Source organism: Benincasa hispida, chromosome 12 (assembly GCF_027475165.1).
Source record: "Benincasa hispida cultivar pf3 chromosome 12, pf3_genome.v1.1, whole genome shotgun sequence".
Classification (NCBI taxonomy): Eukaryota; Viridiplantae; Streptophyta; class Magnoliopsida; order Cucurbitales; family Cucurbitaceae; genus Benincasa; species Benincasa hispida.
Window position 1 is genome coordinate 36391828 of NC_143489.1, and position 27234 is coordinate 36419061.

The following is a 27234-nucleotide window of genomic DNA, read 5'->3' on the forward strand; positions in this document are numbered from 1 at the left end:
GCTGGGATGGCAAAGATGCCGATGGATGGAGAAACGATGGGCGGCGGCCGAACACTAGTAGGCGAAGTCGAGGGGAGGTTGTATGTGTTGAAACTTGACGAGGAGGGCAAGCGACGATGGATTGAGAAGAAGACTTGTAAATCGAGGAGATCATTTGCATGAAGAAGAGGTGGAAATGGTTGACGGAGGTGAACAATTAAATGCCCGAACGGTTGTCGTCGGAATGTGGGTGGCGGCGAAGACGCAAGCAAGGCGGGAAGTATTCATGAAGGAGTTTTCGGAAAAAAAAGTTGTAGAGGAAGTTGGGCGGTAGTGAACGGAGAAGAAGGGTAGGGAGTGGTAGTTTTTGTTTAAGGGGTGGGATAACAAGAGATTTTACCAAATCCCACGTGAAGTGTCCGTAGGTGGGGTCAGCCGTTGATGGATGTGTTGATTGAGATGATAGTTGGGTTGGAGTTGCATGAAGAAGCCCAATTTTCTTATTTCTGCGAGTCTGCAAGGGAATAGTTAGTAAGTTGGTTAGGTCTTTTAGTTATAAATAGAGGAAGAGGGGTGGGAGTAAGAGTGAAGAATTTTGAGGTGATTTTCTAATTGGGAATTTGGGAGAGGATTCTCAGCCCTCTAGAATGTGCTGAGATATATTGTAATTTCTTCATGATATTGCAATATAATTCTATCTTTTAGTATTCTTGTTTGTTCTCTGTGTTCTTTGAGTGTTTTTGTTAGGACTAGGAGGTATCCTAACAGATTTTTTTTGAACAAGAAAGCAAACTTTTCATTTAATGAAAAGAGACCAGCAAGTTATTAATTATAGTTTCAAAAAAGCAGTCCAGTTAATCCGTATATTAAAAGATGAAAAAGCATATAAGTTTAGAAAAAGAGCACCGAGATGAAACATGAAAGCACTGATTCAAACTGAATAATCTAATGAAGATGCTTTTCTTCAAAAGTTCTTCTGAACTTTTTCAACCACAATTAAGATAAGAGAACTTTGACCACCAGAATCCATAATAATGTGGGTTTTCCATACAGGATCCAACTAAAAGGTGATGAATCTTCAGGATAGGGAGTTCAGAATTGACAGAGTGGAACTCGAGAGTAAATGATGTTTGATGCAAAATGCTATCAACAGTTTCAGAGAAGGATTAAATAGCAGACTTGGTAGTAGCCCATCCTTCTACTATCAGTGAGAGAAGAACAAGAAAATATGAAGGAATTAACCATTTCCAATCTTTTTTGTTGTAAAATTTGACTCTGCCCATATATGAAGGAAATAACCTTGGGATTTTTATTTTCAGAGGAAGACATCCACGCTGAAGCGTTGTTATCAAACTATTTTCTTCAGCAAATTTTTTCCTAGATTGTTTTGATGCTCCAACATTGGATGGTGAAGAAGCTAATATTTTATGTGGAAATTTTTTCCAACCATTGAACAAATCAACTTTTTTTTATAAAAAAAATTTCATTTCAATACTAATAATAAAGGGAGACTTTTTATTGATAAAATGAAAAGAGATTGATACTGATCAAAAAGCAAAAAGAGTAGTAAGGTAATAAAGATAATATAAAACTTAAATGGAGAACATAAAAGCGTTCAAATATAGGCAAACATCCGAGCATGATCTTCCTTTCATTATTTTGATGAAAAGTTTGTTTCTGTTTAAAAAAGAAAATAAATACAAGCAAATATCTTGAGCTAACCCAAAAGATACATCCATGGAAATGGTTTGCCTTGAAAAAACCTCTGGATGCACTGTGGGCCAAACACTGGGGAAAAATAGAGGGAGGAAAGCAATGCATATAGGATTGTGAGAGAATTTGCCAGAAATATCTGAATACCAATGCTTCGCAAGGGAATGAAGCAAAAATTTTCCAAACAAACTGCCCAAAAAAAAAAAAAAAAAAGAATGCCGCAAGGCTTGCAACAATATAGTAAGTTCCAAAAGGCCGGCAACTTAGGTGATAATATTATGTTTGTGCAAGCCTACTGTGATCTGCCAAGGTTGTCCCACGGAGAAAAGTTAAAAGTTCCCCCAATACACCAAGGTTCAAGACGATGAATGCCAGCCAAATAAATCTTCTCTTAGTAGCTCCATATACAGTAGATAGCCCACAAATGTTCTTTAAAAAAATCCAAAAGCTTCCACAATACTTGCTAGAATTAATTTGACTGAAAAAGTGTAGCCACCTTTAAGAAATCCAACGGGATCACCAAAATTCAACCCACATGATAAAAATACCACCTGGTTTTCCAAAAGCTTCCACAAAATCCAACCAAACTTTAGAACGTTGTATTTTCTTTTTAAAACTCGAGAACTCTTCTTCTTCTTCATTTGTTCTGGAGGGATAATGTTATAGTATGATTAGGATAAATTTGGGTAAGTTCATCTTAAATCTGGGTTCCATCCTTGAATAATCCTTTTTAGTTTCCTATTTAAATTTAAATTTTCTTTTTTGGTTTACTTTTTGTATTAATTCCTAGTTTCTTTCCTAGTTTGGTTCCAATTATCTATACATAGAGAAATGCCCCTCATGTAGTGAATATTTGAGTGATAATAAAATCTTTGATTTGGTTCTTGAAGAATTCTCTCTTTTAATCCCTTGGGCTACACCACCATCCTTTGATTATTTTTGTCTTAACGGATTAATGTTATTATAAATTATAATTTTGTAAGGGAATTGTCTTCGTGTAGTCAATATTTTTTGGTTGATGATAGAACTTTGATTTGATTCTCAAAGAGTTCTCTCTTTTAATTCCTTAGGCCACACCACTATCTTTTGATTATTCTTGTCTTAAAAGATTAAAAATATTATTATTATTTCTTAGAAGATGGTAAAAATATTCTATTGGCCATCTTGTCATTGTTTATGCAACCCTATGTCTATAAAGTGTTCACACATATTAAATTACAATCCTGAGTAGCATACATTTGAATAACCTGAACAAACAATCTGGAATGATATATAAGACTTCTGTAATCTGCAAAAACAATGACTTATCATATTTATTGTTTAATGGTTTTTTCCTCCTAATAGGATCCACCTGAGAATCCTGTTGTTACCATGTGTGGTCATGTTTTCTGCTTTCAATGCGTGTCTGAATACTTGACTAGTGATGACAATATGTGCCCGGCACCTGGATGTAAGGAACAAGTTGCTGCGGACGTTGTTTTCTCGAAGACTACCCTCCGGAAATGTATCTCTGATGATCTCGATGGCGGTTCCACAAGTTCAGGAATTTCTGAGAAATCCCAAGTTGGTCATAGTGAGTACAGTTCGTCCAAAATTAGGGCCGTTCTTGAGATTCTGCAGAATAATTGCAAAGCATCAATTTCAACTTCTGAACAAGGGGTTTCCTTTGGATGCAACGGAAGTTCTCTACATTCTGAAGATGAATGTATTGAGATCCGTGATTCTGATGTTAATAATACAAAGCACACATCTCCATGTCCTCCAACTGGAGAACCTGTGAAGACGATTGTTTTCTCCCAATGGACCAGCATGTTAGATTTAGTAGAAATGTCACTGAATGAGGCTTGCATTCAATATAGGAGGCTTGATGGCACAATGTCTCTGGTTTCAAGAGATCGTGCTGTGAAAGATTTCAACTCTGACCCCGAGGTTTGGCCCTTAATCTGAATACTACTACAACAAATTCTGGTGGATTTAAGATGCCTCTCTATGTTGGAGACATTATATACTATGGAAGTTTATATGTTACAGTTACTTTACATGATTTGCAATGATATAGGTATTGAAATGATTAACAATATTATGTTTTAGCGTGGTTGTTTAATTCAATATTTGAATCGGTGAATTTTTGCTGCAGATCCCTGTTATGTTGATGTCATTGAAGGCGGGAAATCTAGGTTTGAACATGGTTGCAGCATGTCATGTTATCCTATTGGATCTTTGGTGGAATCCGACTACTGAGGATCAGGCTGTAGACCGAGCACATAGAATTGGACAGACTCGTCCTGTTACAGTGTCAAGGATTACTATAAAAGACACAGTAGAAGATAGGATACTGGCACTGCAGGTATTATCCTTTTCTCTTTTGCTTTATGATTGTTTTTCCATTATCAGTTCTATATCTGTTGAAAACTCAGTTTATGTACATATATGGTGATGGACATTAATTTTCATGCTTAAAATATAAATGCTGAATTTCATCCATATGATCTTCTAGTGTTCATTTCTTTTTCTTTTCATTTTTTTATAATTAAAAGTTCTTGTTATAGAGTTTAGGGGAGATGCAAATTAATCGTGGAACTGGGAGAGAGGAATGAAATGTTTTAGAACTTTTAGAAATCTCAAGTAGATTATATAATGATTTTGTAATTAGGGATTTTTAGTTGTATATCGTATTGGAAAAGTATGAAAGAACTTAGATTTTGTTTTGTATAAAATTTGTATTTTGTATTGTATTTATAGCTGGTGGCAGACTTTTACTTTTAGGTTGGCCTGTGTATGTGCATGCGTGTTGGCCCGGTTTTTAATATTCATAAAATTGGAAAGGCGCTAAATTTCTTCTAGGGCTTAAAAAAGATGGATTTCTAACAATTATCGAGGATATGGATCTAGAGAAAGATATAGCTGAATTACCTTTATAGCGAGGGATGGAGTCGATAACACTTGATTCTAATTTGTTGTGCCTATTTTGGCTGATGTTTGCATCCTTTTGCTTGATAATTTTGGTTGTCCACCCATGAGAGTCCCGCCCATAGATACGAGCAATGACTCTGCTTGACAGTGTTTTAAAAACCCCTCCCGGCATGTACCTAGAGGCCCAAGGAGCAGAACTGGTGCCTTGCTTTAAAAAGGCGAGACTCACAAAATAAGGCACGCGTCTTTTGTAAAGCCCCAAGGCTCACGGCCCTAGGCCTCGAGTCTTTCATTATTTTTTAAAATAGTAATAACCATTTTTCTTTATTAATTAAAAAAATTAAAATTACTAAGCCTAAATGCAATATTTCTTGTGCTTAGGACATGGTTAAAAATTTGGTTGAAATATCGAGATTTTGACAGGCTCGAAATTTCGGTAGGGGGAATTTTGATTTTCCCCCCATTTTTCAAAATTTCATTTTTTTACTTATTATAATAATAATAGTAATTATTATTATTATTATTATTATTATTATTATTTATTTTAAACAACGAGACTAGCTCAATGGAAGTTTTTTAAGGTTTATGGACTTGTCTTGATTACACGAATCGACATGGGTTTTATTTTTTTACCATCCAAAGCTCATTCCAAGAAACCAAAATTGAGAAAAATAATATGTATTTATTTTTAACTTCATTAAAACCTTTCTCCATTGAATTTTCACATCATTTCACCTCAAAATTGAATTGATGCAAGTTCTATTTTTTCAATATAGGATGACCTGAGAGCAATATTGTAGTTTCTATTAGAATTATCAAGATTCTGAGATGCTCAAAGGTCATCTTTTTGGTATTAGAAATGTACATTTTATAATAAATAATTTACATTTATTTCGTATGCAAACATTTCATGTCCTTTAATTTTGCAATTAATTACCAATATTTGATATTATTTTGTCATTATTTTTCCATTTCTTTTTAAAATTTTTGCTATTGCATCGATATCTACATAGATATTTACACTATACATCTAAATGTTGTCTTACTTTATCGAAATGATGATTAAAAATGGTCCAATATAGTCTAATTAGGCCACAATCAAAGTTTCATTAACTAATTATAACAATTTCCATTAATTTCCAACAATTTCCCTAAAGTTTCCCAAAATTTTCATCGATATTGATATTTTCATAAAACTGGAACCTCGATACTTCCATTGACATCGATATTTCGTACCTCGGTTTAGGGGACTTTTTTTTCCCCTCATATATCCACTTCAACAATGCTTTCTCTTCTTAATGTTGTACACTTGTACTTGTATATATAGTGCCTCACAAGAAAAAGCTTGCGTTTTTTTTTTACGCCTTGTGCTTAAGTGTTAGAAGACTATTGCACTTTATTGTGCCTCGAGCTTTAAAAAGCACTACTCCGAGGGCCGACAAATTTTTGGTGAATCTCCAAAGCCACTTGAGTAGGATGGAGGGCATTGCTTCTCTGCTCTGGGGAACCCACGCTAAGGCAATATTGCATAAATTAGAGTGGGTCTTCCCTCAGGTTGTAGGCCCTTCCATTCTATCAACTTCTCCAAGCTCTTTATGACTTTCAAGGGAGCTGTAAGAAGGGAGAAGTAGTCCCTTGATGAAGGTTGTTAATTCTCATTGTAAATGGAGTTGAAGGTTCTGCATAGCTTTGATTCTTTATTCAACCATTAAATAATGCAATGTGTTAGAAAATTATTTGGCTGATCCTGAGTTCTTTTGAATTTGTTACTAAGATCATATGGAATATCTTTTAAGAGGTTGGCTTGGTGCTTTACAAGATGAAGTTGATATGCACGTATTATTGATGTGAAGATGTTATTTTTCTTTCTGACCATATTATGCAGGAAGAGAAGAGAAAAATGGTTGCATCAGCATTTGGTGAAGATCAAAGTGGAGGTTCTGCTTCCCGCTTGACGGTTGAAGATCTCAGATATCTCTTTATGGTTTGAATTGTCAAGCGGCTCAGCTTCTTTGTCTGGAAGTCTTAGTTAGCTTACACTTATGGAAAAATTTTGTAGGGATCAGAATAACTTCTGGTTCTGATAATTTAAGGGCGAGAGACACTGGTTGCACATATTTTGCACACCAGAGTGGCCCCTCGGGATGGGTCAGCATATACTTATGGTAACATAAATGAGTTTCTGTGGCCCTAGCAACAACTTTTTCCTTTTTCTTTCTTCCTTTGGGATTTCAGTGAAGTGCCAAGATATCTTGATAGGGCTGCCTGTAAATATCCACGTTGATATCTATTGTATACAAAATGTTCAGTTCTAGTTGTCTTTCTTTTCCTCTTTAATTTATTTTTGACATCACGTCTAAATTCTGCAATGATCGTCTCTCAAAGGCCCAGGTATGTATGCAAGACGTGTGCTGTATAAAATATTGCAGGTTTCATTGTGTTGCTTTGAAAATATGTAACTTGACTATTGAATGCTGAGGATTGAAGAGGATGGAATATAGATAGCACGTAAAGGATTTCAATTGTGGCTGTCAATCAAGGTACATGTTACGCTGCTTATCTTGTTCTTCTATTAAGATGTCATCGATTCACATTAACTTCAGTACAGTGAGCTCTAGGAAACGTGTTATACTTGTTTATGGATAAATTATTTCATACTTGTGACCCTATCTAGTTGCTTTGGTTGAACTCTGATACCGATGAATAATTTATGGCAACTTATCTGTGATTGTATTGGGAACATCAGGCAGACTTGAACTGAGGATTTGAATTTAGTATATTATTGTTATTTGCATATGTAATATATTAGCTGTTTGGAACTCATTAGGCTTTCTATATACGAATGAAATGGTACTAAGTTTTTTTTCTTCTACATGGTACTAGAATGCTTGAGTTTTTTCCCTAGAATCTTTGGGCTTTCTTTCTACCAAAATTTAATGCTTGAAGTTGGGTACCATTTTGGGATAGCAACTAGCTCGAACATCTCAAGATTCATCGGCACAGATCGACTACTAGAGGTGACACATGTGAGGCGAACATATGGAACTGCTCCCTTTATCCCACATACTACCGTAAGGCAGTTTGTTCCTGGCTGTAACTCTCGGGCCATCATGGTTTGACTCATTTCGCATCTTCATTCTCTATGTGTGCTTGATTTGGTATGACTTGTTTACTCTTGTTCTATAAGTGTTCTTGATTTGGTTAGAATTTTTTTCAGTGTGAAATTTCTTTGAAAGAGGTTCACATATTAGGCGTTTCGTTTTGAATTTTGTCTAAATGGGTTAATTGTGTTTATGCTGTGTTGTGGGATATTTGGGAGGAAAGAAACAATAGTGTTCAGAGATAGGAAGAGATTTTTGTGAGATTTGGTCCTGAGTGAGGTTCCATGTTTTCGAAGCTTTTTGTGTAATTATTCTCTAGTGAATATCTTACTTAGTTCGAATCCCTTTCTTTAGAATGTATGTTTTTACAGTCTTGTTTTTTTTCGGATGCCTCTGTATTTCTTTCGTTTTTTTCTCAATGAAAGTTGTTGATTCTATTAAAGAAAAATCACTACCAGAATGGTAAGCTTCCAGAAGTATTGAAATGTGAGTACCTATTTTTGGAAATAAGGACATGCGTTGAAGTTAATGACTTCCCTTCAAGTTTAAATTGGTAAAGACCATGGGTTTAGTTTTTTTTAGTTCAATAGTGGGCAGGGTGTGACATTAAACCATCACCTTATAGGATGGTAATTAGTTTTTTATTCACTAAACTGTGCTGACCATGATCTTGGAAGTTGACCATCGAGTTGCACATCAGGGAGAAATAAGCACTCAAGATATGATATTGGCCGCCGTTTGGTCCATTATTGATTTATGTCGTACATCTTTCTCGACGACGGGCAATGCCTACAATGTTAAGTTTCAAGAAGTATTAATACGCTAGTAACTTATTTTGGCAATCTTAACATAATTCATAAGTTAGAAAGTTCCTTCAAATTCAGACAGGAAAAGGCTAGGGATTGTGAAGCTATGTATAAGAGAATGATATTTCTTCTTAATGAGAGCTGAGGAAACCCTAACGTCTTACATTTATACACGAGTGCTCAATCAAAGACCTAAAGCAATCGAACTAAATATTTATGGAACTAGAATATACAAGGAAACAACCTTATCAATTCCTAATTCATAGCAAAGACAATTAAGCTCGATTTTTTACACTCCCTTCAAGTTGGATGGTATATTCTGGTCGTTCCAAGTTTGGAAATCAATCTACCAAGGTAGGTTCAATGTTATGCCTTAGTCAATATGTCAACAATTTATTATTGGGAAGACACATATCTCAAGTTGATTGTATTTATTTTAATCTTCTCACTGATGAAGTGACAATCTATTTCAATATATTTCATTCGATCATGGTGTATCGAATTTCTTGCAATAGTTATGGCTGATTGATTGTCACATAGAACTTCAATAGTACCATCGATTTTGACCTTGAGTTTTCGTTGATGAGGCGTTTTAGCCGAATTCCTTCATAAATCCCATGGGCTAATGATAGAACTCAATTTCAGCACTGCTATGGACTACATACCAAGTTTCCCATACATACGAACAATATCTTAATGTTGATTTGCGATCAACTAGGGAACTAGCCCAATCTACATCAGTGTAGACTTCTAGAGAACGGTTTGCAATATTTCTGAACATGAGGCCCTTTCTAGGATCGTGCTTGAGATATCTCAATATTCTATACAAAGCTTCCTTATGTTCCTTAGAGGGCTTGTTAAGGAATTAACTTACCACACTAACAACAAGGTTGATGTTTGGTCGAATGTGAGTCAAGTATATTAGCTTTCCAACTAGTCGTTGATATCTGCCTCGATCAACTCGTTCATCTTTAGGATTAACTCTAAGCTTTGGGTTTGCACCCATAGGAGTATCAACTGGTTTACAACCATTCATCCCTGATTCTTTTAAGAGATCTAAAGTGTATTTCCCTTTAGTGACAAAAATCCCTTTACTAGATCTTGCTACTTCCATTCCTAGGAAGTATCTTATCCCAAGTCTTTGATCTCAAATTTCTCCGAGAAATTGTTTCAATTGAATTATTTCGCTAGAAACATTTCCTATGAAAACAATATCATCCATATACTATTAGCACCTTAATCTTACTTGGGAGAAATGTTTGATGAACATGGTGTGATCAAATTGACATTGAATATAGACATCTTGTTTAAGCATATTCGTAAATTTTTCAAACAAGGCTCGAGGTGGACTTTTAAAGTTTATATACCTTTCCTTTAGTATTTCTGTCCTCAAATCCAGGAGGTATTTCCATGTACACTTCTGCCAATATATTACCATTTAGAAATGCATTTTTTACATCAAATTGAAATAATGGCCAATCCAGATATGTTGCAATAGAGAGAAGTACTCGAATAGTATTCGACTTAGCAATTGGAGCAAAGGTTTCTTGGTAGTCGATCCTATAAACCTAGGCGAATCCTTTAGCAACGAGATGAACTTTGAACCGTTCTATACTGCCACCTGGTTTGTATTTTGTCAAGAAGATCTATTTACATCTAATCGTGCGCTTTCCTGAGGGCAAATCGGTAAGGATCCAAGTCCCATTCTTCTCAAGTGCCTGCAATTCCTCTGGTGTGGCTGCTTTCCATTAAGATCTTTGTAAAGCTTCTTGAATCGTGTTGGGGACTTGTAATCTGATATAATAAAGTTACAAAAGCCTTAAAAGTTGGTAGAAAATTAGCTTAAAATAAGTGACACTGTATGGGATGTTGAGTATATGAGTGAACACCTTTCCTTACAGCAATTGGTTTGTCTAGATTAGCTTGTGTCGTATCGTGTACTATTTCAAGAACATTGGAATCATGGTTCAGATCTTGGCGTTGCTGAACTTGTGTAGATTGTACTTCATTTGAGATTCAACGTAATCAAATAATTTTTGTATTCGATAATGAATTGTAAGATACATTGTCTTCTTATATAGGAGAAAAACTCAATACATAAAAGGAAAGTATCCCAATAAGAATAAAATAAAATCTTTAATGATTTACAACTAATTAACATATGTATTTACAACCAAACCAACGCCCTCAAATGGTTTAAATATATCTTCCATTGCCAGCTTGTTAACCATTCTATCAAATTGTGCTTTTGGTAGTCTTTTGGTCAACACATCAATAATTTGCTCGGTACTACGAAGATAAGGAACACATATCACACCGATTTCAATTTTCTCCCTAACGAAGTGTTTGTTGACTTCGATATGCTTTGTCCTATCATGCATAATTGGATTATGGGCTATAGAGATAGTTGCCCTATTGTCACAGTACACACGAATAGGAGTTTTCGAGTTTTCTGAAAGACCTTCAATTTTCTTCTCATAATCTTTTCACATATACCATGAACTAAAGCCTTAAATTCTGTTTACTTTTGGCAACCACGTTTTGTTTTTTGCTACGTCAAGTGATTAGGTTACCTTCAACAAATGAACAATAACCAGAAGTAGATCTTCTACCCATTGTACTTCCTGCCAATCAATATCAGTATAAACTTCAACTTGGAGATGATTGTGTTTTTTAAACAATATGCCTTTTCATGGAGTTCCCTTTAAATATCTCAAAATTCTATAAGCAACTTCAAAGTGGACCGATCCTAGCGAGTGCATGACTTGACTTACCATGCTTACTGCAAATCCAATATTTGGACGTGTGTGAGACATATATGTCTTCCTACCAGTCTTTGGTATCGTTTCCTATCCTTTACTTCCTCATCTTTTGTAGCTTCCAATTTAAAAAAAATTGGTTCAATAGGTGTCTTGACTACCTTACACCCAAGCAAACCTGTTTCTCCAAGCAAATTCATAATATATTTCTTTTGATTCACAAAAATACCTTTTTTTATCTTGGAAATTCCATTCCTATGAAATACTTTACCGTCAACATTATATTCCTTCAATTTTCTTCTTATAATCTTTTTATCCATATTCTTTCAACATTACCATAAACATTATATTTTATTGTAAGGACCAACTACACCCCACTATTTTCTTATTTCTTGGCAAATCTACTATTTTCCATGTACCATTATGTTTGAGAGCATTCATCTCTTCCATGACAACTACTTTCCAATTTGGATCATCTGAGACTTCTTTTATGTTTCTTGAGACAAATAAGTTGTCTATCCTAGAGGTGAAAACTCTGACTTTTTGACAAATTTTTATATGATATATAATTTGAAATGAGATATTTAGTGCAAGTTCTAGTACCTTTTCTCAAAGCAATAGGGATATCAATATCAGATACAATAGGTAAGACAAGATGGTTGGAGAGACATTCGATAAAATAGGAATGGAAGGTTGGTTACCTATAGCTTGAGAACCATCCCTCGAAGTTTGAGAATGGATTGGTGACAAGTCATCTATTTGATCTTTTCTCATTTGTTCAAGCCTTCTTTTAGAATAAAACTTAAACTCAAAGATTAAGAATTTTCTTCAATTGGCATTGAAGACTCAGTAAGATTAGGACAAACAACATTTGGGAGTGGGACAGATACATCCCAAAATTATCATCATTATCTAAATTTGGTTTCTCCCCCTGAAAATAATTTTGGGTAAAAAAGGGTTAGTTTTCCAAAAACGGCATATCTGTACTCACATAATTTTTATGTTTTTTAGGATCAAAGCATTTATATCTCTTTTCGCTAGAAGCATATCTCAAAAAATACATTTAATAGCTCGATCTAATTTAGATAAAAAAGAATTGGGAAAATAATAGCACATAACTAGTACAACCAAATACTTTGACGGGTAAATCAGAGGACAAACGAGTAGTTGGAAAAAAAATCTTTCAAAATAGCAAGTGGAGTTTTAAAATTCAAAACTTACATTTGATTTATTAAGTAAACAGTTGTGAGGATAACTTCCCCCTCCAAGTACTTAGGAACATTAATAGAAAACATTATGGCTCGAGCAACCTCGAGTAAATGTCTATTTTTTTTATTTGCAATATTATTTTGTTGAGGGGTGTTCCCGAAAAATGAATAGATGAACAATTCAAATGTTCATTGAATTATTCAGTTCCATTATCAAAATGAAGAATACCTACTTTTGTTGAAAATTGGGTTTCAATCATATTAGAAGCATTGAAAAACATCCTTCACTTCCATTTTTTTTAATAAATAAATCCATGACAGACAAGTGTGATCGTCAATAAAAGTTACAAATCAATGTTTTCCACTATGACTGATAATTTTTTAGGAACCCCAAACATCAATGTACATTTAGTAAAACGGTTTTGAAGACTTGTATGGTTTTGGTGAAAAAGAGGAGCGATGACTGTTTGCAAAAATGCAATTTTCACAATGAAACTGAAAGCAATCAATCCCTTTAAAGAGATTAGAAAATATATATTTGAGATAGGAAAAACTCGGATGTCCTAGCCTTAAATGTCAAAGCACAATTTGTTCATTAACAGGAAATGACCTCATACTACTAAATACCCAAGGTTTTTCATTGCTATCAGAAGGTTCATCAAATTAGTAAAGGCTGTCAAACATGCTAGCACATCCAAACATCTTCTTCGAGGTTTGATTCTGAAAAATGCAATGAGATTTAAAGAAAACAATACGACAGTTAGAATCTTTTAAAAGTTTACTAACGGATAAGAGGCTACAAGCTAATTTAGGAACATGGAGAATGGAGTTCAAAGTTATGTCTTTAGTCAATATAACGGTTCCTTTTCCTGCAATCAATGAGAAATTTTCATTGCAATATGAGGGTGAATAAGAGTCTAAGAAGGATAACGAACTAGTCATATGATCAAAAGCTCGGATCAATAATCCATGAGAAGATTTATGGCAAGAGAAGACTTGAGGATAAATATCTGGTTGTGTCAAGGAAACACAAGAATTATTCGATGAGAAATTGATGAGTAGCAATGTTAAAGTTAGATGAATTAGCTCATTTTTCATGGTATTAAGTAATATATAATGGGAAATAATAAATATGTCAATTGTGAGATAAAAAAACTAAATCAGACCGAGCCAAGCCAAGTAATAAAACCCCAAAATGATCCAAACTAAAATGTGGATCAAACCAATATGAAATAAACTGAATTTGAACCGAAATAAATCAAACCAATTATAATTTGAACTAAGCCAGTCTTAAAATAGGTTACATAAAATGGAGTCTTCCTTTTCTTACTGATGGAAATTCACACGAATGAAACCCTTACTTCGCGTGACAACCAGCTTCTTACGAACAGAAACCCACACGAATGGAGCTTTCAATGGATGAGTTTGAAGGACAGTCAGGAATGTAGTCCTTATTATGTGGTTCAAGATCCTTATGCTCCCCTTGAATCGCAAAATTGGGATAATATAGTTGACTTTCAAAGAACATGACATCCATAGAATGAAAGAATTGGTGAGTTGGACGATGATAATACTTATACCCTTTCTTGTTTGGTGAGTAGCCAAGAAAATTCATTTCATGGATCGTCCATCAAGTTTATTCCGGTGTTGAGGATATATATGCACAAATGGAATACATCCAAATATTTTTAACGGTACAAGAGACACGAGATGGGAAGTAGGATATAATAACAGTAGACTTTGTAAGGGTGTGTGTTGAACTTAAGAATGTGGGAGGGTAGTCGATTTATCAAATAGGTAGCAGTCAGGAAAACTTCACCGCAAAATGTTTTTGGAATATTTGATGTGAGCATAAGAGATCAAGCTGCATCAAGAAGATGACAGTTTTTCCGTTCAACCACACCTTTTTGTTGAGATGTGTCAACACAAGAACTCTAGTGAACAATACCATAAGATTGAAGACATGGTCCAAGAGTATAGTTGGAGAAATCGTGAGCATTTTTAGTTTTAAGTACTAGGATATTTACTTGAAACTGATTTTGGATCATTTTATGAATGACTGTGAATAATTAGCTAGTTTCAGATTTATCTTTTATAAGGAATGTCCAGCTTAGACGGATGTGATCATCAACGAAAAGAAGAAACCATCATATCCCATTGATATTTTTCACTCTTGAAAGCCCCAAAATATCTCAATGGATAAGAGAGAAGGGTTGAGATGGAGAATAAGTGTGAGGTGAAAAATGAGCATGTGTGTGTTTAAAGAGTACAACGGAAAAACTTTTTTTTATTACAAAATAAAACGGGAAACAAATGCTTAAGATAAAGTAAAGTTGGGATGACCAAAACGATAATGCAGCATCATGACAAGACTATCTTTATTTGAATGGTTTAAAGACTTAGTAACAAAAATAAATTTAGGATTAGACTAAACTACATAATTATTGCATTCCGTTGTTGGTGGAGGACTCATTGCTTTGAGAACGTACAATTATGCACATAGTTCAGCATTTTCAATCATCTTCCCCAATCCCAGGTTCTGAGAAATACAAGAGTTTGCAAGAAATTTAGTTTCATAGTTCAAGTCCTTATTTAACTTACACACAGACAACAAATTATACTCCAAGTTTGGCACATATAATACTAACTCGAGGGTTATGAAACTTGGTATTTGAATACTTTCAATCCCAATATTATGATAGGTGTACCATCAGAAATTCGAATAGAAAGATTACCCGTGTAAAAGAAAAAAGATGAGAATAAGGATTTATCACTTGTCATATGATCTAATGCTCCAAAATCTACTATCCATTCAAATGAAAGAGTTTGAGTATAAAGAGCAAGAGATTTTTAGCTACCTTGTTGTTGTACATTCTCAGAGCCACTTACTGTTGGTGGATTTGTTCTAAACAATTGTTGTAGCATATCCATCAAATCTTTGGTAAGTGGTGGTTGGTTAGAAGTTTTAGAGATAATAGCATTACCCTTGGTTTCTCGATATGATTTGACAATATTTGGCTTCCAGCTTGTTGGTTTTCCATGTATTTTACAACACATATCTTTAACGTGTCGCAGTTTATGACAATGATCACACCATGGTCTTCTTTTACGTGGCTGACTATCATTAAATGATTGGGATTTCCTCTAGCATCAAAGCAATTCCATCATTCACGTGATCTAGTTTGAAAATGAGAGCAAATCCATTTTGGGTAGGAGGAAGTTCAGTTTGTCCCATCATTATTTGCTTTCAACTCTCTTCCCTATGAACTTTAGCAAAAGCTTCTCGAAAACTAGGTAGTGGTTTAGTACCAAGAATTTGACCACAAAGTTCATCTAGAGATGAAATCCTATATGGAACTTGAAAATCCTTTTTTTTCTCAACAATCTTTTGAAATAGAGTACCATCATCAGAACATTTCCATTCATAAGGTTCAAATAAATCCAGTTGTTATCAGTAGCGAGATACAATGGTGCAATAAATTGTAACAGATAAATCACCTTGTTTGAGATCTTAAAGAGTGGTCTCAATTTGAAAAAGTTAAACACTATTTTCCTTATTTTCAAAAGTGTCTCAGGCATCATTTCAAATATCTTTTGCAGTTGAAAATAGAAGAAAGTTTTCTCCAATTTCAGGGGTTATAATCAACTCCATAAATTGATTGTTTTTTGCTTTTCATGTACGAAATTTTGCATCCTAAACTTTGGGTGAAGTAGCTTTACCCGTGATATAATCCTCTCGTCCACGACTATATATAAACATCATCACATATTGTGACCGCTGAAGGTAGTTCTGGTCTTTGAGTTTGTGACATGTTATTTACGGATTGTTACTCTTAATAAATGGTGAGATGACAGTTTTCAATTATGATCTTGACATTATAAAACAAATGAGAGGAAAAGAAAAGAGAAAAAAAAATATTTTCAGAAAGATGGAGCGGTAGCGATACATAATTACAGAGTGGAGAACGATGACAGAATATTGATTGATGAGGGCGACGACATTGGTAATGAATGAAAGTTGTGATAACTTATATTTCTACAAGTTATTGTCTCTTAAAATTAGAATATTTAGAAGTATTGGATGAGAAAACCACTAGAGTCATAAGAAAATAGAGCAAAGTTACTTTCCATACGTTCATGAATTCCAAAAGAGAGCCTAAGTAAAGAATATATCGTTGATGCATTTATTATGCAAGAATACTAGTGAAAACAAGGGAAAGAGATATTCATCGAATCTAAAGGAAAACCATGCGGCCAAAGGTGCATGAAGTTGAGATATCCAAAGCTCAACAAACAAGTCGTGCGACCAAAAATTTCTCAAAGCAAAGTATCCAATCAAATATGTGGTGAAGCACCAATACACTAAAGATGAAAGCTGAACGCATCTGAGGAGATCACTGACAAGTGTAACAACGAACTTATAAATCTCAGTTGTCGCACCTGTCACTATCTTGTGTGGTAGAAGTGATCCCTGCATTCAACACTATATATACACTATTGCTCAAAGAAGAAAGTGAAGTGTGAGAGATGAATTATACACATTTAGAGAACATTCTCTTGAATTTAAGAGAATTTCAAGAGAACATTCTTCCTCTCCATTCTCGAGGTAATCTTCCTTGGAGAGCTACCACCATCGCTACTGGAGAAGAAGACTCAAAATAGGATATTTTCCATTGACTACCGCAAAGCACAAAATATCGCCCATCTCAGATCGACTGAAGCAAAAGATAGCTGCTAACGATCATTATCTTCCATCCTCCATTCATCTTTGATCTTATGTTTATCATTTTCTGTATTTCTATTTCTACACATTTTCAACCTATCTTGTGACGAGAATTTATTTCTATTCAATATACATCATGACTTTATCATCTACTTCCTCCATTTTTTTTCCATGGGTAGCTAAATCCTTATCGAGTTGGAATGAGTTGACCATCATTCAGGCGAGCTTAATGATGAAGCAAATGTTCATTTGGGTAATGAAGCTTAAATCCAACTCTTGATTTCTTTTAACAATTGGAAACATAAGATAACAATTAACTACTTGAGAGAGTAAGTTATTGTGGATTTTATTAACCCAAGTAAGCGATGTGTTTAGAGATAAACACTTCTTTATGTTCCAAGTAACCTAAGCATGCATCATGGATACATGATTTACGTGGCTAACCCATCGAGAGGTGGCGTCTTAACGGTTATGAACATGAGCACGATCTTATCATTAGGTTCAAAGGTTTATGGATTGCTTATTCCAACTTCGTTTTCTCACATGTTTCTTTCCTTAATTCATTTATGTGCTATGCGTTCACCATTACGCATCCATCATTGCACATTCATCTCCATACCCAATATTTTACTTGCATTTCCTTAGTTTATGCTTTAGATACCCTCACTTACACCACATTTAATTGATGCATACACCCTTGTGTTTAAGAGTAGAAAATCATCAACTAAGTATGTTTTTCACTTAATCGAAATCTCTGTGTTCGACCTTGGTTCTCACCTAGACTACCTTCTAACTAGTTTATACTTGGTTGTTTAGGAGAAAACTTGTGCAAATTTTTAGAGATTATTTTTGCATCATTGAACACGATTGAGTACACAACAAGCAGGAATGGTATGTGATTGAAACCCTAAAAAGGGGGGGGGGGGGGGGGGGGGGAAACTAGGGTTTCTGAGTTGAGAGACGGTGGCAGTAGCTTTCTGGTTTAGATCTATCGATGATATAGTCTGCAGGAGGTGACAGAGGCTTCGTTGAGGATGGCGGCAACTATTTGCTTGATGTCGTTTTGGCATCGAGAAGAACACATCAGTTCTAGCAAAGTTCCAGAAAGGCTTGCCTGTGGAAGAATATAAGTCCGACAACGACAACTAGGGTTTTGGCGACGAAGCTAGATTTTGAGAAAATTTGTTTGGCTTTGATACCATGAAGCTGTATAAGCAAATGATATTTCTTCTTATTGAGAGGTGAAGAAACCCTTACATTTATACACAAGAATTCTCAATCAAAGACCTAAAATTAAGCAATCAATCTAAATATTTCTGAAAATAGAATATACAATAAAACAATTTTATCAATTTCTGATTTACAACAAAGACAATTATGCTTGATTTTCTACAGATTGATCTAGAATTTTGGATTAGTTCTCACTCTTGCCGATTACCATTTTGTCCATCCTTGATTTATGTTGTATATTGAACTTGTAACAAGAAAATTCATAATCCAAGTGCCTTACTCGACAATTAGCAAGTTCCTAGAAAAGCTTCGAGCATATGATTGGTGATAAGGGATGTTATTAGAGATATATTAGTGATTAGCGACAAAAGTTGGTAAAGGTATTTATTATAAATAAAGGTTAGGGAAATGTGTAAGGGAGACAATATTTTAGAATATGAATTAAGCTTGTAAGTGATTTCAAGATTAGGAGGGACCAAGTTGTCACACCCCGTACCAGATTACCCTTCTAACCTAGATGGAATGGTGACTGCAACAATTACCAACCCTTTTGTTGGCACTTACTGCCTATCTTACCTGTTAAACCTTGCTCAAACCCTGAATACATACATAATAACTCAGAACTTAACACATTTACATTACAGGATTTCGCAGCATTGTTTATACATAGATAATACAACCTAATGAGCCTCATCCAGAATACTAGTCACTAGACAGACATATGTGTACTAACTAACATAGGTCTTCAATTACGCTTCCCTCAACCTGCTTCTTTGAGTGGCAGAGCAACAGCAGAATAATCTTTTGAGAACTGACCACAACCTGAAAGAAAACATTTGAAAACGTGAGCTAGAAGCCCAGTGAGTGACTTAATAAAACATAAATTTCATGCTTAAACCGAAAAGCTCGAAAATATAATACTGGAACTAAAATATACCAAGCAATTGTGTACATAAAACCTTTACAACCATTGTATCTGAAACCTGAATCTTAATTGAGACCCCTACTTTGATCTCTTCATACTGAGCTATGGTTAGGAGGGACCCCTATGTCGATCTCTTTAAAAATATATCGATGGGCATCTTAAGCAACTTCCTCTAAAAATTAGCATTGATAACTACTCTTAAACACCATTAAACATCATTATTCCTTAGTTGAGAACGAGCATACCTCACTCTAGCTCCCAACGTCTGTTATCGGCCATGAGACCCATGCTTCGATCTCTCTTTGCTGGTTTATGATTTAGGACACCCATACTTCGGCCTCTCGTTCAAAACTACCCACGTATACATGGAGGTTTCCATGTATCGTCAACACCTTAGGTACATTTATTCAGATACCTTTCTTACCTTCAGTACTCCTCTTCATTGTGTTTAGGAATATCAACGCATGAACTTTAGCAATCTTAGGTATATAAACATATCACATCAAGCTTAGTTGTAACCCTAAGGCATACTTCATACTTTATTAAATAAGTTGGCTTAAATCGTGTTGAACTAGCTTGTAAAAACTATTAACATGCGTTAGATATGGAAATCATACTTTGAAAACTCATACATTAGTAACGTCATACTTTGATAAACATTTAAAAGCATTAGCAATTCCAAACTATCCTTCTAGCCTAGGAGAAGATATGACTGTCTTTATCCTTAGTTGAAAGTGAACTACTAGATCTAACCCTCAACGTCAACCTTAGTCGGGGAGAATTCTTTTGCTCAATCCCTCAACGTCGTATTACCTACGTGCGCGTGGTTATAACTGAGTACCGTCATATCTTGGGTACTTCTGCTCAGATACCTTCTCAAATGTCCTTCAGTATTGAGCTGCTAAGATACCTTCTCAAATGTCCTTCAGTATCAAATTGGCCCGGTACCTTCTTGAATGTCCTTCGATACCAAGTTGGTCAGATACCTTCTCAAATGTCCTTCGGTATCTGGTTGGGTATATACCTTCTCAAATGTCCTTCGGTATCGCGTTTTAAGTAAAACTAGTCATAAATATTTAGTTGAACACTAAGGCTTAGTGCTCAAATCATCATACTAGTTCATCATAAAAATGGAATTACTTAAACATGCTGAAAGTATTTGGACAAGATAACATATTTACATCATGTCAATTCCATGGGAAATATGCTTTACTTAGCATGAAAAAAAATATCACAAATACGTTGCTTGGCACTTCATTTAAATACTGAGCATGAGGAATATCGTCAAAGAAATCATAGTTTCTAACACTTAGCATGGGAAATAACTTCAAGGAAATCATGGTTTCTAAATCATTAAAACATCAATTCATCACATAGTCACTCATAGCTCGTTGGCCTCTTAACGGGTTATACGCCTCTCCTATTCTTGGCTTGAAAGGACATAATTCTCGATTAAACTATTTAGAATTCCTAGCAAAATACCTCAAATAGAACTTTCATCATCAAAGATAGCTTTACCAGCGAGATACTCATCATGAGTGAATTCTTCTCATGAGCGAGATCCTCTTCATGAGTGAGATCCTTTCATCCTAGCGATATTCACCTTTCCAGCGGATTCAGCTTAATTTCTAGCGAGATTCCCTTCTAGAGCGAGATCCTCATCACAAAATTAGCGAGATTTTCTTCATTAGCGAGATCCTCATCACAAAATCTCGCTATAATCTCCACGGTGAGCTGTTTGCTTTTTCTTCCTAAGCAGCTGTCTGCTTATGTACAGATTCTCTGTTACAACTTTAAAAATTCATAACTCAAAATCCAGACCTCTTTTGAAGAAACTTCCTTCTATCTTTCTTACCTTAAAATTTCAGTCAAAAATTCCTTATAGTTTGGCCTAGAGCTTCCAATCTTCACCTTGGGCCCTAATTAATTCGAGATTCTGTCTCTTCTGTAATTTCATCACTTTTTGTTCTTCTTCTCTTGCAATCTTTCTCTGACAAGGTAACCTTGAAAACTAGATTCTTCTAGCTTTCAAATGACACCGATTTCACTAAATTTGCTCATGTAGATTGCCGAAACCAAGCTTTCGAAGTTCCTCTTCCTTTTAATCTTCCTGCCGCCTCCCGAATTCAAGGATTAACCGCTATGTGCCAAACCAATTAGTGAGTTTCCTTATTTAATGTGTTTTTCTTTTCCTTTCTCCACAACTTCTATAAATAACTAAGAATTTTCACTTATTAAATATTTAATATATCATCCCTTTGGCTAAATATACTGGTTTAGGAACTTATAATTCGGGGTTTACACTTAGCTACACAAGAGCTTATTTCTTCTTGCTTCCATCCTCTAACCCTCCTAAAATATGGCTTCATTTAACTCATTAGGAGACATCTCATTACTTACTCTTAATTAAAGTAATTAGGGTTTGGATTTTACACAAGTGTCTCTAACATCGGATTTATCTTATAGTTTGGTAATCTTTTGTGTTTCAATTTTATTCAATTTTTATCATTTAGCAATGAGTAGTGTCTAAGAAAGCTTCAAGCATATGATTGGTTATAACTACAAATTACCTCCCGAATTTATGATTGGTAAACAATCATCACGATCGATATTCATCAGAAACCGATGGTGCCCTTGGTCAATAACCAAGAGCCTAACTAAAAACCATGTATTAGGGTGTTTATCAGAACTGATCTTATCATTCATCCTTAGTGCATCATCCTTATGAACAAATTAAATGATTTACTATGGCTTTTTTGAGCTGTTTGAAAGGTATCCTTAACTTGAATGGACCAGTCAAATTGGTCCTTTAATTCTTCCATGAGGGACCAAGCAATCAATCATTCCATAGCCTTTCACAAACTTTTGGTAATAACCCAAATCATGGAGGACCCCCTCAACTCCAATTTATCTTTTACAAGCCAATATCACAATACTTCAATCTTTTGTTTGTTTACTACCTTCTAGGTATTTGTTATTATGTCCAAGATACTTCAACTTTTTCTTGGAATAGATTAACTTTTTTGAGTTTAGTGTATAAATGTGGTTCATCATGTAACATCTTTATTGATCCAACTAAATACATATTCCATATTCTCTAAAACAATCATGTTATCAAATTCGGAGACTCACTTATACGAAAAAAAAAAAAGAATGAGGAAAAATACTTTTTCGCCTTCAGATTTTGGGTCTAATTTTTATTTGGTCCTTAAGTTTCAAAATGATACATATTTAGACCTTAAATTTTGATTTCAATTTAGTTCCTAAGTTTCAAAATGTTACAATTTTACTTTGAGATTTGAGCTTTGTTTCAATTTGGTTTCTAGATTTCAAGATTTTACATTTTTAACCTCGAGTTTTTCATTAAATACTCATTTTCTATCATTGATGTCAATGTCTATTAATTAATTTAAAATAATTATGAAGTAAAATTTTAAATTTAATTTTAAAAGTGATGACAAATAGTGAAATTTAATTAATTATAATTCGCTAAGTTATTTTAAACCTATTAACCTACGTTAACACCAAAAATGAAAAATGAGTATTTAGTGAAAAAAAAAATCAAGATAAAAATGAAAATCTTAAATCTAGGGGCTAACTTGAAATAGAACTCAAATGTCAAAGGTAAAATTATAACATATTTAAATCTAAAGACTAAATTCAAAACTCAAACGTATTGGAAAAATAGTCCAATTATCTATAAGTTTGTGTCAAAAGCACTCAGATATTTTCTAAGGTCTTTTCTTTTTTTAGTATAGTAGGGATAAGGAGGATTTCAACCAAAGACCTCCTAATCCCTTGCAACGCTTGCTTGGGTGGCTTGGAGTAAGTTTTGTTTAGAATGATTAGCTAACCATGTTTGGAAAAGAGTAGCTGTAAAGCAAAATTCAGAGTGGTACTGTTTTAGGAATTTAGTCAATGTGTTGTTTGGAATTTAGTAGCTAATCATGTGAACAAATGCACATGATCAAATCATGAACCATTTTGTTCCTTTCAAATATGTCAACAGCTTGTATTGGTGTAGCTTCTTTCATATTTCCCTTATTTTTCAATCCCTTTTAGGGATGAAAACGGTTCGATTTGGTGGTCAAACCAAATTTTTTAAAATATGAAACCGAACCGAATCGATTTATTGATTCAAATCGAACTGAAACGAACCACATATATGCGGTTTGGTTCGGTTCAAATTCGGTTTTGGCATTTTTAAAAAATTCATGTTATATTCTTTTTTAATTAAAAAAATGTTTCGGTTCGGTTCAGTTTTAAATTTGATTTTGATCTTTAAATTAAAAGCGGTTCGGTTTTAAATTCGATTTTACTCTTTTTTTAAATATAAATATATATATATATATATATATAAGTTAAAAAGGGTTTGGTTCGGTTTCAAATTCGATTTTTGAAAGTGAAACTGAATTAATTCGATTTTAAAATTTCTTCAAATCGGATCGAACCGCATTTTTCAGTTTCACTGAGTTTTCAATTCGATTCGGTTCGATTTTTAGAAACGGTTCAATTTTTGCGATTTGAATGACCACCCCTATCCCTTTTGGTGTTTGCCAACAAAATTAACTCAACTCTTAGTTGCATTGCATTTAATAGACACATCATTCAACATCTTTTAACCATTCAAAATAAATCCTTTTTGTCAATTTAGGAGTGACATAATTAACTCTTGTTCCATTGCATTTCATAGGCCATTTTTTTTGGTTTGGACCAAATTCAACCACAAAAGTTTGGTTTGGTTTGGTTTTTGGTTTTGTATTATACATGTTGGTTCATTTTGGTTTCAATTCTTGGTTTTACCTATAATATAGGTTCAATTCGGTTTTCAAATCCAAAACTAGATTGAACCAGTTTTTTATAACTTTAAACCGAATCAAATCTTTTTGAATCACTAAAAATAAACCATGTACAAAAAAAAATTAAGGGAGTAGCACACTACTAATTGATGATTAGCCAATTAACATTGTCTTTCCAAACAGTTAGTAAATAAAGTTCACTGCTAGAAAAGTTGGTTTTTATTATTTCCATGGAATTTAGGTGTAAAAGTGACATCTCATTTAACTATTATTTTGAAGAAAAATTGGCAGAAGATGAAAGTATATGTATATCCAAAATGATCCTTGATTCTGACTAAAGCTTACACTACCTTTATTTGATTCCTTCTCCTTTCACAAATTTCATAGGCAAATTTTAACTTTTTGGGACATATAAAAAAAAGTGAACATCAGGATTTAAGTGGGCACTATTGGTAATTAACTTCACCCTCTCTATCTTATTTTGGTCTTTAAAGATACAAACATATTCTCTTATTTAGCTTCAATTAAGTGAATGTCAATTTGTTGTTATTCTCATCGATATTTACAAATATATTTACGGGCCGTTTATTTTTTTTTAGGAATATTGATAATCGGAATCTTAGATGCCCGATATTATATATATTAGAAATTATGATGTCCAACATTTTTAGATTACCACATTTGTATTATAGGAATATTTTTGCAGATATCTAGGAATATTTTGTTAACTGTGTTTGTTTCGTAAGATTTCTATTCAGGAATGTCTTAAATTTACATAAAGTTTCAAGAATGCCTTTATGAATATTTATTAATTTATAATTAATTTGATATAATTTGAACTTGTATAACATATTTGTTTTTATCAATTTGATTTTCTTTTAAAATTAATATAATTTATGTTATTTTTATATGTTATTTTTGTCTACAAAATAATATATCATAATTTAAGATTTTTTATAAAATATATTAAATTAAATTTAAATTTGAATATATTGATAAAAGATAATAAGAATTATAATATAACCAAAAATATAATATACATGGTTGACATAGTTTATTTTAATTATATAATGCAAATGAAGATAAAACGGGGATGCCCTCAATTCGGGAATCTGGAAAACCCATGTTTTATGGGGCATCCAAAACTCTCTAAATGCCCTCCGTCCGAATATCCTAAGATGCCAGAGAATCTTTAGATGTCGAGACATCTTACAATACTGCAAAACAAACATGGTAATCCAAATGTTCACTCCATGGAATCTAGGATGCCCGCGAAACAAACGGCCTCTTAAAGTTCACTTAAAAAAGTATGCAGAAAATATAAAAGCATGTTAAAACATGAATATAAATATCGATCACATAGACCAAGTGTTGAATGCATATTTCTTTATTTGAATATATTGGCACTTGAATCTCATCCGCACAGGATTTTGCTGCAAGTGCTCGGTGGTCTTGACCTTCGTCCCACCCTTTTCTAGTCTAGTCTCGTTCTTGTCTGGGTTGACCTGCGTCAGAGATCCTTGCACGGTGTAGTATTGATCCTACTGCACTTTAATGCTTAAGTTAGTATTAGAAGTGATTAATTCAGTTAAGCATGAAAAGAAGTGAGGTCGGTTCTCTCCCTTAGAGATTACTTACTCTCATCTTTTGGGATGGCTGAATGAGGCTATAATAAGTCAATCCTTTGATATACGACACGGTTGCGTGTGACAATAGGGATGTCAGGAATGTGGTGCTTGAGGTTATAGGATGCTAGTCGGCTCAGCTAATCGACCCAAACCCCGAGATACTAATATTTTCTTATTGGGAAGCACGCTCCCCTATGCCCTTTCTCGGTGCCCTTGGGGCTTGGGTCCACTCGTGAGTTTAGACCCTCCCTTAGACAACCTTCAACATGATATATAATATATTACATTTCATGGCTTCTATTGTTTTTGTTGAGACACTTGAGACCTTGGGATGTCAGTTAATTTATAAAACTTTGTAATTTAAAATGCTTAACCCAAATTCAAAAAAGTAGATTTAGAAAGGGAGGGGGGACAAAAGTAATCAATCTTGATCTCACTATGTCAAAAAAAGAGGAAAAAGTAAATGGCTTTGCAAAAGTCATTACTTGAATGAACTTCAAAGGCAGACCAGAACTCCTAGTGATGCCTTCACATGTTTGCCTTAGTGGTGGCTCCCTTACTTCATCATTTCAAAATTAAAAATAAAGAAAGAATTGAGTTTTTTTCTTTTTGCTACAATACACAATAACCTAAAAGCTTAAAGGGATCCCTTGGATCCTATCACCTTACCCAAAACTACTGCTCTACCACCCCCTATTTTTTATTCACATGTCCCTTTTGCCCATTCTTTTTGACCCACTTTACATATCCTTACATTTTTCTTCCATTTTCCCATTCTTTTCATCGATGTAAGCATAATTTAGTGGATAAGACACCAATTATCATTTCGAATATGGATTCTCTGCCTTATAATTATTGGACTAAAAAAAGTTCTCTTTTTTTCCCTAAGTTATTGTTATATTTTCTCAATCAAAATTTACTCTTTTAAACTATTCATTTTAAGTTCAAAGTTATTTTTATGTGTTTTTAGTAAACTTTCATTCTCAACAAGTAAGGTACCATGCTCTATCATTGGTATTTAGTCATATTGTACTATCATTAGTGACAATTTTGCTTAAAAAAGAACGGTTGAAAATCTACATGAGCATAACTCAACTGATATAAATTTGTATTATTAATCTATGAATTTCGAACTTAGAGATTCAATCTATCTACTCTATGTTATAGAAAAAACATTTGAAAATAATGAACTTATAAAAAGAGTTCAAAGTTATAGTGACTATTAACAACAAAAAGATCCAAACAAGTATAACTTATATAATACTCTCATGAGAGTTCAAAACTATTAAAATAGATCTAAATCAGAAGTTCAGTTTCTAAACTTTTAAAAGTTCTGTCAATAGAATTAAATATTTAAAAGTATCGAATAAATTCTTAAATTTATACATAAAATTAAAATTCATATACTTAATGGGTACATATCAAATATATAAGATTATATGGGACACAT

At 33.9% G+C, this 27234-nt stretch overlaps 1 protein-coding gene and 1 long non-coding RNA gene across 23 annotated transcripts in view; one reads left to right on the plus strand and one right to left on the minus strand.

Moving 5' to 3' along the window:
• LOC120067756 (helicase-like transcription factor CHR28) overlaps positions 1-6919 on the plus strand; it is a 33086-nt gene extending 26167 nt beyond the window's left edge. For 18 of the 22 annotated variants that reach the window (XM_039019319.2, XM_090308183.1, XM_039019318.2 and 15 more), the window contains 3 exons: positions 3037-3621; positions 3830-4039; positions 6491-6919. In XM_039019319.2, the coding sequence (XP_038875247.1) occupies positions 3037-3621; positions 3830-4039; positions 6491-6595 (900 nt within the window). In that variant the 3' untranslated portion in view covers positions 6596-6919. Of the gene's footprint in view, positions 1-3036; positions 3752-3829; positions 4040-6490 lie in introns of all 22 variants that reach the window. The other 4 variants (XR_005479018.2, XR_016525267.1, XR_016525269.1 and 1 more) reach the window with 1 other exon arrangement.
• A 7827-nt stretch (positions 6920-14746) lies between these two features.
• LOC150031969 (uncharacterized) lies at positions 14747-15645 on the minus strand. Its single transcript, XR_016525459.1, has 2 exons — positions 15338-15645; positions 14747-15018 (listed from the first exon to the last, which is right to left on the minus strand). It is a non-coding gene; the product is annotated as an uncharacterized LOC150031969 (long non-coding RNA).
• Between the last annotated feature and the right edge of the window lie 11589 nt (positions 15646-27234).